Genomic DNA, 13,224 nt, shown 5'->3' with positions numbered 1-13,224 from the left:
TGATTACAGGCATGAGCCACTACGCCTGCTCCAATTTTATATCTTTAACTGGATTTCTCACCTGCACTCCAGACTCATATTCAGTCATAAGCTTGATATCCCCATTTGAGTGTCCAAGACGCTTTTCAGTTTTAACATATCCAAAACTGAGTTCCAGGTCTTCCTCCCTAGACCTGCTGCTTCTCAGTTTCTGTATCTTGGAAGATGGTATTACATCCTCCTAGTTGTTCAGATAAAAAATTCTAGATTCATCATTGGCTTCTATCTATCTAACATCTCATTTTCAACTTATCAACGAATGTATTGGCTCTACTTTAAAACATATCCCAAATTTGAGACAGTCTACAGAATATACCTGCATATGCTCTTCAAATGTATTAACGTGTGAAGGCTTAAAAAATTGGGGTTACTCTGCTACATTAAAAGAACCTGAGAGACATGACAACTAAAATAAAAATGTAGGCTGGGTGCAGTGGCTCTCACCTATAATCCCAGCACTTTGGGAGGCCAAGGCAGGGGGACCATCTGAGGTCAGGAGTTCGAGACCAGCCTGGTCAATATAGTGAAACCCCTTTTCTACTAAAAATACAAAAAGTAGCCAGGCGTGGTGGTGCATACCTATAATCCCAGCTACTCAGGAGGCTGAGGCAGGAGAATCACTTGAACCTGGGAGGCAGATGTTGCAGTGAGCTGAGATCTGGCCATTGCACTCCAACCTGGGTGACAAGAGTGAAACTCCATCCTCAAAAAATAAAAAATAAAAAAAAAATGGCTGGGTGTGGTGGCTCATGACTGTAATCCCAGCACTTTGGAAGGCTGAGGTGGGCAGATCATCTGAGGTCAGGAGTTCAAGAACAGCCTGACCAACATGGCGAAACCCCATCTCTACTAAAAATACACAATTAGCCGGGCGTGGTGGCGCATGCCTGTAATTCCAGCTACTCAGGAGGCTGAGGCAGGAGAATCGCTTGAACCCAGGAGGCGGAGGTTGCGGTGAGCCAGGATTGTGCCATTGCACTCCAGCCTGGGCAACAAGAGTGAAACTCCGTCTTGAAAAATAAGTAAATAAACAAAAGTAAAAATGTAATCGCTGCTTGGATTCTGTACATAAATACGTGTGTATGTGTCTGTGTGTGTGTGTTTGTGTGTGTATGCTGTAAAGGGTATTACTGGGACAATTCGGAAAAACAGACCTTCCTTGTCCAATAAGGTAGGCACACATGGCTGAGTATTTGAAATGTGACTAGTCTCAATTGAGATGTACTGTAAGTGCAACATGCACCCTGGACTTTGAAGACTTTGTAGGAAAAAATTTAAAATATTTCAATAATTTTTATATCGATCATATTTTGAAATATTTTATATTAGGTTAAATAAAATATATTATTACAGTTAATATCCTCTGTTCTTTTTTCTTTGTCTTAAGTGTGGGTACTAGAAAATGCAAAGCACCAAGCATGGCCTCTTTTCAAGGCTTTTGTACTTATTGTTGTGCAAGGGAGAAAACAATTTCTTTTTTTCCCCTTTTGGGTTTTAGTTGAGACACTGTCCTGAAAATAAAAGTCAGATTAACAAAGAAAAATAAATGGAAGTTTATTAATGTGTGTCGTACCCAACGCACAGGAGAGACTTCAGTTCAAAAGTATTTCTCTCTCTAAGCAGTGGCTTAAGGGCTTTGCTTAAATAGTATTTTAACAAAGAGCCACAATCCTATCTAGTGACAAGACAAAGACAACACCATCTTCAGGCTTCCAAAAGGTGAGAAAATGCGGGAAGGTAAATTGATGGGAAGAGTGAAGTCTATTCCTGGGTCCTCTGGCAGTGCTGTCTCTGAGCTTTGGTTACGAGCTGACCAAGGCAGAAAGGAGACTGTTTTAACCTTTTCACTATAATCTCCAGCATTTTAGGGAGGAATATTTTAGTTGCCTCCAGTTGCCTCTGCCTCTAATGTTCTTCCCAGAGATAATACATGTGACTCATCCCAATAGCTCCTCGGATCATTCCTCAAATGTAATTTTCTGTGAGGCCTTTGCACTCCTTTTTTTTTTTTTTTTTTTGAGACGGGGTCTTGCTATGTCACCCAGGCTAGACTGCGGTGGCACAATCATAGCTCACTGCAGCCTCAAACTCCTGGGCTCAAGCAGTCCTCCCGCTCCAGCCTCCCAAGTAGTTGGGACCACTGGTACACACCACCACGTCCGGCTAGTTTTTAAAATTTTTGTAGAGATGGGAGTTTCAGTATGCTGTGTAGGCTGGTCTTGATTTACTGGCTTCAAGGGATCCTCAGCCTTGGCCTCCCAAAGTGCTGGAATTACAGGTGTGAACCACTGTGCCCGGCCTCCGACCACTCTCTTTAAACCTGTGATCTTTGCTTTCTCCCTGTGTCTCTCTTCACCCCACTTTGTGCAATCATTTTTCCCCTTCTCTGCTTTGCTGTCTTCCCTTGCCAGGATATAAGGCCTGGGAGTGCAGGGATTGTTATTTCTTTTGTTTTTCTCCATTACTCTATCTCCAGTGCCAAGAACAGTCCTTGGCATACACCTTGTTCAGAGTAAGTAAGCAACAAATACTTGTTGAATGCGTGAGAAGTTAGAGATCTAATTTTTAGCAAACAATTATTATTCCTTGAACAAGGTGTACTTAGGACTGCCTCAAAATCAAAAGATAATATTTGTTTACTAAGAGGTACTGTCTCCAGGAAAGGTCAGGGATAAAATATTTTATTTGAATTTTCTGATACAGCAAGAAGTACTGGCATTTTTCAGTGAACTAAGGTTTACAATTTTACTTTATAATTTTGTAAAGTAACTAAGGCAATTTAGTTAAACAGTATAGTAGCAAACCTTATAGAGGAAAATGTTTTTACCACTGACTCAGTAAAAGCAGTCACTGGTATTTAATGAGTCACGTGGTAAATACTGTCAGAGTTGAAAGTCAGGGGCTCCTTTGTGATGATGCTGGTGGGGTCTGAGTGGGAACAGAACATACACAACTCAGTGAAGGCACTTTTTTTTTTCCCCCGAGACAGAATCTCACTCTGTTGCCCAGGCTGGAGTGCAGTGGCACGATCTTGGCGTGAGCCGCCGTGCCTGTTTGCCCTCAAGGAGCTCATAGTCTCTGCTCATAGATACCACAACAGTGAAACTTAGCTATCCAATTAGTTTTACAACAAATTTGAGATTTATTATCTCTATTTAGAGATAAATGAATTTCAAATTTAAAATAAAATCACCAGCTGTGGTGGCTCATGCCTGTAATCCCAGCACTTTGGGTGGTCGAGGCAGGCAGATCACCTGAGGTTGGGAGTTCGAGACCAGCTGATCAACATGCAGAAACCCCACCTCTACTAAAAATACAAAATTAGCTGGGCGTGGTGGCACATACCTGCAATCCCAGCTACTTGGGAGGCTGAGGCAGAAGAATCGCTTGAACTCAGGAGGTGGAGGCTGTAGTGAGCCGAGGTCGCACCATTGCACTCCAGCCTGGGCAACAAGAGCAAAACTCTCTCTCAAAATAGATAAATAAATAAATAAAATAAAATCAAGGTGAAAATGAGGTGCAGTGTGTTCCATAAATACCAACTCAGAAAGGGCATATGAAAAAAAAAAATCAGACTCTGCACATGATGCTAGTAATTCAAAAATAATTTTTATTTTAACTTACATGACTGAAAGATCAATGAATACAAATGCCACAAAACTGAAAGCACCTCCTCAACTGAACATAAAATACAGAAGTGAATACAAAAGATCTGAAATTAATTACTCATGCAATAGTCAAAAAATAAAAATAAAAAAAATGACAAACCAAACACAAAATCCTGTAACATCTGTGTTTGATTTTCTATAAAAAGAAGCATTTCAACCATTTAACATAAACTATAGACTATACATACTAACTACAGCCTGTACAATGTACCTTTAAAGTGAAGGATATATGAATATATATAATATTTATAAATATACAGATATATACATTATAACTTCACAGTTGAAAGAACTATTTGCCAGAAGCCTGGCAAACAATTTGCACTTTGAAATGAAATGAGTCCTTTTTAAAAGTCTTGCTAAAATGTAAATATTTAAAATGACATCTAAATGATACAAACACACCCATAGTAGTTAGTTGATATCCCACAGTTTAAATTACACTCATATATATTGTTTTGATACCTTGGCATACCTCACCTTGTATACTCTTTAGAGGAAGAAAAGATATTTTAATAAGAGCTACTGAATGGTCTTGTACTTTGCTTAATGAACTTGCGTCTCTGATACTGAAGCAATAATGGGACCTGATGTTTGAACTATTTGGCCAGGGAATCCTACCAGTGAGTGATTTCCCTGGGGGCTGTAACCACCCCTCAGGATGTCCTCCTTCTTTGTAATCCCATGGTCATTTTTACAGAAGGAGGGACCACTTTAAATGTCCCTCCACTCCTACTCCATTAGGATTTCTCCGACTTCTAGGTTCCTCCACCTCAAAGAGCATCACAGGTTTGTGAATCTACAGCTTTTGGTTTTGATTTGTCTGAGCAGCAAAATACCCCTATGGTAAGAATATCATAAAAAATGGCTCTCATTAATTAAAAAAAAAAAGCGTAAGTTTTGAGTTTTTTGTTTGTTTTTAAGTGTATAGGTATAATCTTAAGGTAGTTCTTAGTCATGTACTTATCTTTTTTCCATAATGGAAACATGATTTTGGAATTTTCAGGATGGGGGAAAAGAAGCAAAATAAATTGTGGGAGTTTTTTCTTTCTTTCTTTCTTTTTTTTGAGACTGGCTCTCATTCCTCTGTCACATGGGCTGGAGTGCCATGGTGCAATCTCAGCTTACTGCAACCTCTGCCTCAAGCGTTCCTCCCACCTCAGACTCCAGAATAGCTGGGAGCACATAAAATTAAAACATCTGAACTCTCACAATGGGTTATTTTTGCCAGGTTCTGCAGGAAAACTTTTATTTGAAGAGATTCTTTTTTGTGCTTTGTATTGAAAGTAAAGTTAGGTAGCTAAGGGGACCACTCAACCCTGAGAACACGACAGAGAAAAACTGCAAGGCATATGATGTTTATCGAAGTATCACATGACTATTTCAAGCTTATAAACTTGCAAAAAAGTACAAAGATGGCTATTTTAAAATTTCATAAATATTAAGATAAGATGGACTCTTGCACTGAGTATTATCAGACACAATCGACGATGTAATCTATTGAATTATACCATAGCCCTATCCTATGTTGGCCAAAGGAAAAGTAGATACTGTGAAATGAGACTCTGAATTCTTTCTATAACATATTTTTGTTGTTGTTGTTTTGTTTTTTGAGACAGGGTTTTGCTCTGTCACCCAGTCTGGAGTGCAGTGGTACAATTATGGCTCACTGCAGCCTCAATCTTCTGGGCTCAAGCAATCCTCCCCTCTTAGCCTCCCAAGTAGCTAGGACTACAGGTGCACGCCACCATGCCTGACTAATCAAACAATCTTTTTTTGTAGCGACAGGGCCTTGCTATGTTGCCCAGGTTGGTCTTGAACCGACTGGGCTTAAGCAATTCTCCTGCCTTGAGCTCCCAAAGTGCTGGGATTACAGGCATGAGCCATTGCACCCAGCCTACATTTTTATTTTAGTTTTCATGTCTCTCAGGCTCTAAACAATTTCCAGGCAAAACCACAGCACCATCTTGATGAAAAGGGTCAGATATTAAGACAGCTGTTAGGCAGTTAACCTGTAATTAAAAGGCTGTGGCAACTTCAGTTCCATGACGACCTCCGACTTTGACACAGTCTCGAGGAAATTTGTCCAATTGTTCATATGCCAGCCGCCCATCTTCTCCTAAATATAGAACATTAAACATGAATACCAATTCACACTTAACATTTTTATTCATTACTCAAAGTAACATAGTGCCAATTGTTTAGGTATGGACTGCTATAATATCCTTTGTTAACTTTTGGTAAGAAAAAGTTATCTTTTGTTATTCCTAATTATGTCATTGTTTTCCAGGTAATGCTTAGAACAACCAAGAACTTTTGAGCTAATTAATGCCAGAGACCAAAAGAATGCCAGGGTATGAAACAGAGTAGAAGTCTCATGGCCATTTCATATTGATGATTTCACATAATAGATTTATTTCAGAGCAATTGTATGGATTATATTTTAAGTACATTAGGGATTTCAGTATGGCTGATCCTTTACTTTAACACATTGAACTTTTACATAACTTTTACTTGTATACATTATATATTGATACATCTAAATGATCATTGGTAAAATCAATCTTAGGCTTTCAAACTTCAGCTAAAAATTGCTCTTTACTATGTAAACATACAGAGATGCCGTCTACCAGCTACCAGCTAGTTCATTTTGCCTGTAGCACCACCTTGAACAGTTAAGATGCATTTGCAAATAATTTTAATGTTTTATTTTCCTACTTTAAAAAATGATTAGAAAATGAGAAAATAAAATACAAAGACAAGTGATAAGAAACAGGCTTTCATAAATGTAACACAAGTGAGACAAAGATGAAAATAGTTGTGCTTAATCAGAAGTTCATCTGGGCGTGGTAGCTCATGCCTGTAATCCCAGAACTTTGGGAAGCCAAGGTGAGTGGATCACTTGAGGTCACGAGTTTGAGACCAGCCTGATCAACACAGTGAAACCCCATCTCTACCAAAAAATGCAAAAAAAAAGTTAGCTGGGTGTGGTGGAGTTCGCCTGTAGTCCCAGCTACTTGGGAGGCTGAGGCAGGAGAATCGCTTGAACTCGGGGGCAGAAGTTGCAATGAGATGAGATTGCATCATTGCACTCCAGCCTGGGTGATAGAGCGAGACTCCATCTCAAAAAAAGAAAAAAAAGTTCACTGTGAAGGAAAACAAAAGTAAAAAAAAAGATTCAGAAAATGTTGGAATTATATTGACATGAGGGTGTTTTAGAAAAGGAGTGTAATTATTGTAATTATGGATTTTATAATACATTAGAGTCTCTCGAAACAGAAACATTTCAGTAAAGCGAAAGTCTGGTTAGGGTTTTCCCCCCATACATTTAAGTTTTCAGGAACACCTTAGATACAAAACAGATATCTGCCTATATTTAAAAGAACCTTGCAGAGTGAGCTTTTCTATAGGCAAAAGGCTGCCTTTTTTTTTTTTGAGATGGAGTCTCACTCTGTTGCCCAGGCTGGAGTGCAATGGCGCTATCTTGGTTCACTGTAACCTCCACCTTCAGGTTCAAGCGATTCTCCTGCCTCAGCCTCCCGAGTAACTGGGATTACAGGCGCCCACCACCACGCCTGGCTAATTTTTGTATTTTTAGTAAAGATGGGGTTTCACCATGTTGGTCAGGCTGGTCTCAAACTCCTGACCTCAGATGATCTGCCCTCCTTGGCCTCCCAGAGTGCTGGGATTACAGGCGTGAGCTACTGTACCTGGCCATCTCTTATTAACTTTAAGATTTTTTTTTTTTTTTTTTTTTTTTTTTTTTTTTCTTTTTTTGAGACGGAGGCTCGCCTCCGTGTCGCCCCGGCCGGCGTTGGAGTGTCGCCCGGGGTTGGAGTGCAGTGGCTAGATCTCCGCTCACTGCAAGCTCCGCCTCCCGGGTTTACGCCATTCTCCTGCCTCAGCCTCCCGAGTAGCTGGGACCACAGGCGCCCGCCACCTCGCCCGGCTAGTTTTTTTGTATTTTTTAGTAGAGACGGGGTTTCACCGTGTTAGCCAGGATGGTCTCGATCTCCTGACCTCGTGATCCGCCCGTCTCGGCCTCCCAAAGTGCTGGGATTACAGGCTTGAGCCACCGCGCCCGGCCAAGAGATTTTTTTTTTTTTAAACAGTCTTTGCATGCCTTGACTTTTCAGAGGCAATGCTCCATTTTTTCTAGTTTGGTAGTTTTCAAATTTTTATTACTTTGGAGTAGAACCCTTTACTGGAAACACAATGCTGATATGCAAAACCCTGATATATTAAATAGATTAAACACAGGACCTTTCCAGTTGATGGCAGGAGAAGATGGAGCAACAGAGGGCCTGAGTTAGGCTCGTTCACGTGCTCCCTCCTTGCCCACTCACACACACCCCGCTATGGATGCCTCAGCTAACAAATGCGACTTTAAGAACCACGTCTGCTAGGCCAGTTCCTAGTTTGCTCATGAAGAGATTTTAGTTTAGAGGTGTTATGTTCTACTCCTAGAGTCCCACAGGGTACAGTGGCCTAGAGTGGCAAGATTCCATCTTGGTGCCTGACTAGGTCTGGGTGCCGATAGGCAAGTTATACAACCTCAGCCTGCTTTCTGTAAAATGGAACTAATTGCACTTCTGCCTTTTTGGACTAGTTTTGAGTACTAAATGAGTTAACCCATGCAGATCCCTCAAAACAGTGCCTGGCCTGGAGCAAGTCCTCTATGGGTGTTACCCAATATTACTACAGTGACATGAGTAGGGTGGGTATCTCACTCTTATTTAGTTTTCAGTGTCTTGATCTGCTCTGCTGCTAGTCATTTTTTTTTTTTTTTTTTTTTTAAGCTAGAGCTAGAGGTAGAGTGTGGTGACACAATCACAGCTCGCTATAGCTTCGACCTCCTAGGCTCAAGTGATCCTCCCCCCACCTAGCTTCCTGAGTAGCTGGGACTACAGGCTCATGCCACCATGCCTGGCTACTTGAAAAAAATTTTTTTTTTTTTTTTTTTTGGTAGACCTACTCTTGCTATGTTGCCCAGGCTGGTCTCAAACTCCTGGTCTCAGCCAGTGCAGTGGCTATGCCTTTAATCCTAGCACTTTGGAAGGCGGAGGTGGGAGTATCTCTTGAGGCCAGAAGTTTGAGACCAGCCTGGGCAACATGGCAAAACCCCATCTCTATCAAATTGAAAATATATATTTTAAAAAAGAGTAAAATTGTTTAAAAACAAAACAAAACAACCCAGAAAACAAGAAAGAACTCATGGCCTCAAGCAATCCTTCTACTTTGGCCTCCCAAATTGCTGGGATTACAGGGATGAGCTACCACACCCAGCTCTGGCTAATTGTATTAATTTTTATTTTGTAGAGATGGGGTTTTGCTATGTTGATCAGGCTGGTCTTGAACTCCTGTCCTCTCACACTCAAGCAATCCTCCTGTGTTGGCCTTCCAAAGTGCTGGGATTACAGGTATCAGCCACTGCAGCTGGCCCTCTGCCAATCCTTTAACTGCCTTGTGAAGTAGGCAGAGTGTTGGAGGGGAGAGAGCCCCAGCTTTGGGGAGTCAGGGAGTACGGTTCTAAGCAGGTCTGAGGTCCAGCTGGGACACAATGAAATGGCCATCGTCATGGTGAAAACTGTTCTGTCCAACATAGTGGCCACCAACCACATTTAAATCTAAATGGTAATTACAGATGGTCCCTGACTGACAATGGCTTAGACTTATGATTCTTCGACTACAATGGTGCAAAAGCTGCATGCATTCAGTAGAAACCATACTTTTTTAGCATGGTATTCAATACAATCCATGAGATATTCAACACTTTATTATAAAATATGCTTTGTGTTAGATGATTTTGCCCAACTGTAGGCTAATGTAAGTGTTCTGAGCATGTTTAAGGTAGGCTAGGCTAGGCTATGATGTTCTATAGGTAAGATGTATTAAGTGCATTTTTGACTTAACAGTATTTTCAACTTACAATGGGTTTATTGGGATGTAACCCCACTGTAAGTCAAGGAGTAGCTGTCCTCAAAATTGAGTAAACTTAAAACTTCAGTTCCTCAATCATGGTGGTGAAGGTGAACAGCTCAACAGCCATTTAGGATGACTGCTGTCATACTGGACAGTGCGCATATAGAACAATCCCATCACAATGGAGGGATCTACCGGACAGCTGTAGGTTAAAATATCGAAATCATTCCATACTGGTTGGTAAATAGTTGCAGCCCTGAGTCCTTTAAGTGCCCGCAATGACCTTCTGCCCTTTGTCATAGGGCATTTTATCAATTCCTATTGAAAATACTATTTTCACTATACTAATTCAGTCATTTGTGTGAGAGAAAAATTTCTATGCCAGTATTTGTATATTAGGGTCAAAGAAGATTCATAATATTGAGTTCAGGGGGTTCTCAAACTTTGTATTAGAATCACCTGGGAGGCTTTAAAAAATCCTGATGCCAAGGAACACTTAGACCAATGAAAGCAGAATCTTTGGGAGTAGATTGTTTAAGCTTCCCTGGTGAATGTGCAGTTAGTGTTGAGCACTGCACACTGGTGATGTGAGAGGGCCCAGGGCTGATGCGAGCAGTGTGCATGAAGAGCTAAGGTGAAGCAGGTACGGTGATGGCTTCTGGAGATACTGCTGTTCGCAAAGCTCCAGTGAGTCCCGGGGCACATTCTGTTGGGATCAACTTCCTTAGATTACACAGGAAATAGAAGCTTCGTTGGCTATGCTTTATAAGTGCCTGGCTTACCTTCATGGTTATTTTAGAATATGAAGGGATAAAGGAGTTTAAACTAATAATACCTGGGTACATTTTTAGAGAATTAAACAATTTCTATGCCTAATACAGCCATAAGGAATAACTTTTATCCTTTAAACAAATATATACTGGCTAAGATTTCTGTGGAAGATATAACATATTCAATAGCAGAATGATGTCTTGTTAAACGCATAATTGTAAGAAAGAGGGCCTAACAATAAATGGGATTTTCACAGTGATTATAAATGCCATGAGATTCTTCTTCATGTTGTTAAGTTACTATTACTAAACAAGGGTGGTTTTTTTCTAAGCTGCATTATTGATTGGATTATGTCTGAGGATTTCTAGGAGCATAGTTTTTTGGGTTTTTTTTGAGACAGAGTGTTGCTCCTGTTGCCCAGGCTGGAGTGCAACGGCGTGATCTCGGCTCACAGCAACCTCTGCCTCCCAGGTTCAAGCGATTCTCCTGCCTCAGCTTCCCTAGTAGCTGGGATTACAGGCATGCACCACCACACCCGGCTAATTTTGTATTTTTAGTAGAGACGGGGTTTCTCCATGTTGGTCAGGCTGGTATTGAACTCCCGACCTCAGGTGATCTGCCCACCTCGGCCTCCCAAAGTGCTGGGATTACAGGCATGAGCCACCACACCCGGCTCTAGGAGCATAGTTTTTACACTTTTAAGAGTGTGTTGTTGAGTAAAATTATTTATAATGATTGTTTATACTTTTTTTTTGAGAGGGAGTCTTGCTCTGTCACCCAGGCTGGAGTACAGTGGCATGATCTCAGCTCATTGCAACCTCTGTCTCCTGGGTTCAAGTGATTCTCCTACCTCAGCTTCCCAAGTAGCTGGGACTACAGGTGCACCCCACCATGCCTGGCTAATTTTTGTATTTTTAGTAGAGACACGGTTTCACCATGTTGGCCAGGCTGGTCTCGAACTCTTGACCTCAAGTGATCCACTCACTTTGGCCTCCCAAAGTGCTGGGATTACAGGCGTGAGCCACCAAGCCCAGTTATTTATACTTTTTAATTCAGAATTAAGAAAGGCTTTCCCTTCCCTCCCAAATCCCCAAAAAAGAATAAATGTATAATGCCTGCTAGGCATGAATCTTCATAAAATAAAGTGAAGAGGAAGGGTTCTCTGGATATTTCAGAATAAAATAAGTACTCCAATTATTTTCTTAGGTATCAGGGTTCAGATGGGCAGAGGCTACAGGGCAGTCAGAGATTAACCTGGAAGTCAGGGTGAGGTTGAGATACCTGGGGCTTTACAGCATTCCCTGGGATGCATCTCTGGTACCTCATCCAATTTCTGTCCTCCAGGGAGTGTCAACCCCACCCTGGCAACCCAGCCTGGATTCCTATTGCCTCTGCTTTATGGTTTGACTTCTGTGTTCTTGATTCCAAATAGTATACAGACTGATCAATCCATATAGAAAGGCTCCAGAGAATATACTTCACTCTCAGCATCCAGACAGAACAAGGAGTTGGGGTGAGATGGACATTGATCAGTTCTTCATACTCTGTGTGAGAAGACAGCCTACAGCAGGGAAACTGCTAAGACAGGGTACATGAAACTTCTCCTTACTGGAGAAGGGAGCATCTCAAAGGGAACATCCCTTTGAGAGTGCCAGAAGCACACAATCATGTAAACAACAACAACAACAATAAAACTCACCCAGAGACAAGAGGGTTTCGGAGGCTACATTTCTGATTTCTTCAGTATCAGACTGACACAATGTCACCAGCATTTTAATGCTTTCAGTAGCCTATGGGGGAAAAATAGGTTACATCGTGTTTTGACATTTAGGTCCAGAGTTCCACGAGACTTGACACTTAACAACTGGTGGGAACTTCAGCCTCACTTTGTTGCCCAGGTTGGAGTGCAATGGAGCGATCATAGCTCACTGCAGCCTTGACCTCCTGGGCTCAAGCAATTCTCCTGCCTCAGCCTCCTGAGTAGCCAAGACTGATTTCTAATTTTTAATCTTCGGTAGAGATGAGATCTCACTATCTTGCCCAGGCTAGTCTCAAACTCCTGGGCTCAAGCAATTCTTCTGCCTTGGCCTCCTAAAGTGGTGGGATTACAGGTGTAAGCCACTGTGCCTGGCCATCTTACCTACGGGTTTTTACTTACCTAAAAATCATCTTACCTATGGGGTCAAACCTAGCTGAGTGTCTGAATCCCTTAAAAGTAATACTCCTGGGTGCCACTCTGGATGCACTGTATTGGAATTTCCTGGGATGGGGCCCAGAGTTCTTACTTTCAGGAATTCTGATGAGCAGTTAAATTCCTCATTCCACGGTAGACTTCTAGTCTAGAGGAGTGAAGTCACTAGCTTGCTTTTCCAGAATAGAATCCATTTTCCCTGGTTCTTTCCACTGAATCTCACTGATTCCAAAATGGCTCTAATTTAAAAATTCTTACTATTTAGTTTATATGCTAAAACAGAGGAGGAGGTAAAGGCCATTAATGACAATTCTTCTATTTGTTTGTTCCACAAATATTTATTGAGCACTCCATGAACCAGACTATTCATAAAGCATGAGAGAGTCCACAGTGAATCAGACATGGTTCTGGTCCTCAAGAATTTACAGTCTAGTGGATTTAGAGTAAATCCATACAGATCACTGTATCCTTATGTCTTTATTTGTCTGTATCACAGACATCCATCACTGATATGTCACTGGATATCAGGAGAGCACCCAAATAGTAATCACTGTGAGTTTTCTTTTTGGGCACCTGAAGGCAATTTTTTTTTAACCAAGTAACAAGGAAGTCAAAATTTCCTACAGTTTTTTT

At 41.2% G+C, this 13,224-nt stretch overlaps 1 protein-coding gene across 6 annotated transcripts in view; it reads right to left on the bottom strand.

The window, feature by feature from the left end:
• RIPOR2 (RHO family interacting cell polarization regulator 2) overlaps positions 1-13,224 on the bottom strand; it is a 256,335-nt gene that overhangs the window by 5,205 nt on the left and 237,906 nt on the right. For 5 of the 6 annotated variants that reach the window (XM_017878521.1, XM_017878523.1, XM_017878525.1 and 2 more), the window contains 2 exons: positions 12,100-12,190; positions 3,624-5,826 (listed from right to left, as the gene is read on the bottom strand). In XM_017878521.1, the coding sequence (XP_017734010.1) occupies positions 5,726-5,826; positions 12,100-12,190 (192 nt within the window). In that variant the 3' untranslated portion in view covers positions 3,624-5,725. Of the gene's footprint in view, positions 1-3,623; positions 5,827-12,099; positions 12,191-13,224 lie in introns of those variants that run through there. The other variant, XM_017878522.1, reaches the window with a different exon arrangement.

The sequence above is a fragment of the Rhinopithecus bieti genome, unplaced genomic scaffold (assembly GCF_001698545.2).
Source record: "Rhinopithecus bieti isolate Rb0 unplaced genomic scaffold, ASM169854v2 scaffold_11110, whole genome shotgun sequence".
In the NCBI taxonomy this organism is placed as follows: Eukaryota; Metazoa; Chordata; class Mammalia; order Primates; family Cercopithecidae; genus Rhinopithecus; species Rhinopithecus bieti.
The sequence above is the reverse complement of the archived record's forward strand: the minus strand, read 5'-3'. Positions and strand labels throughout refer to the sequence as shown.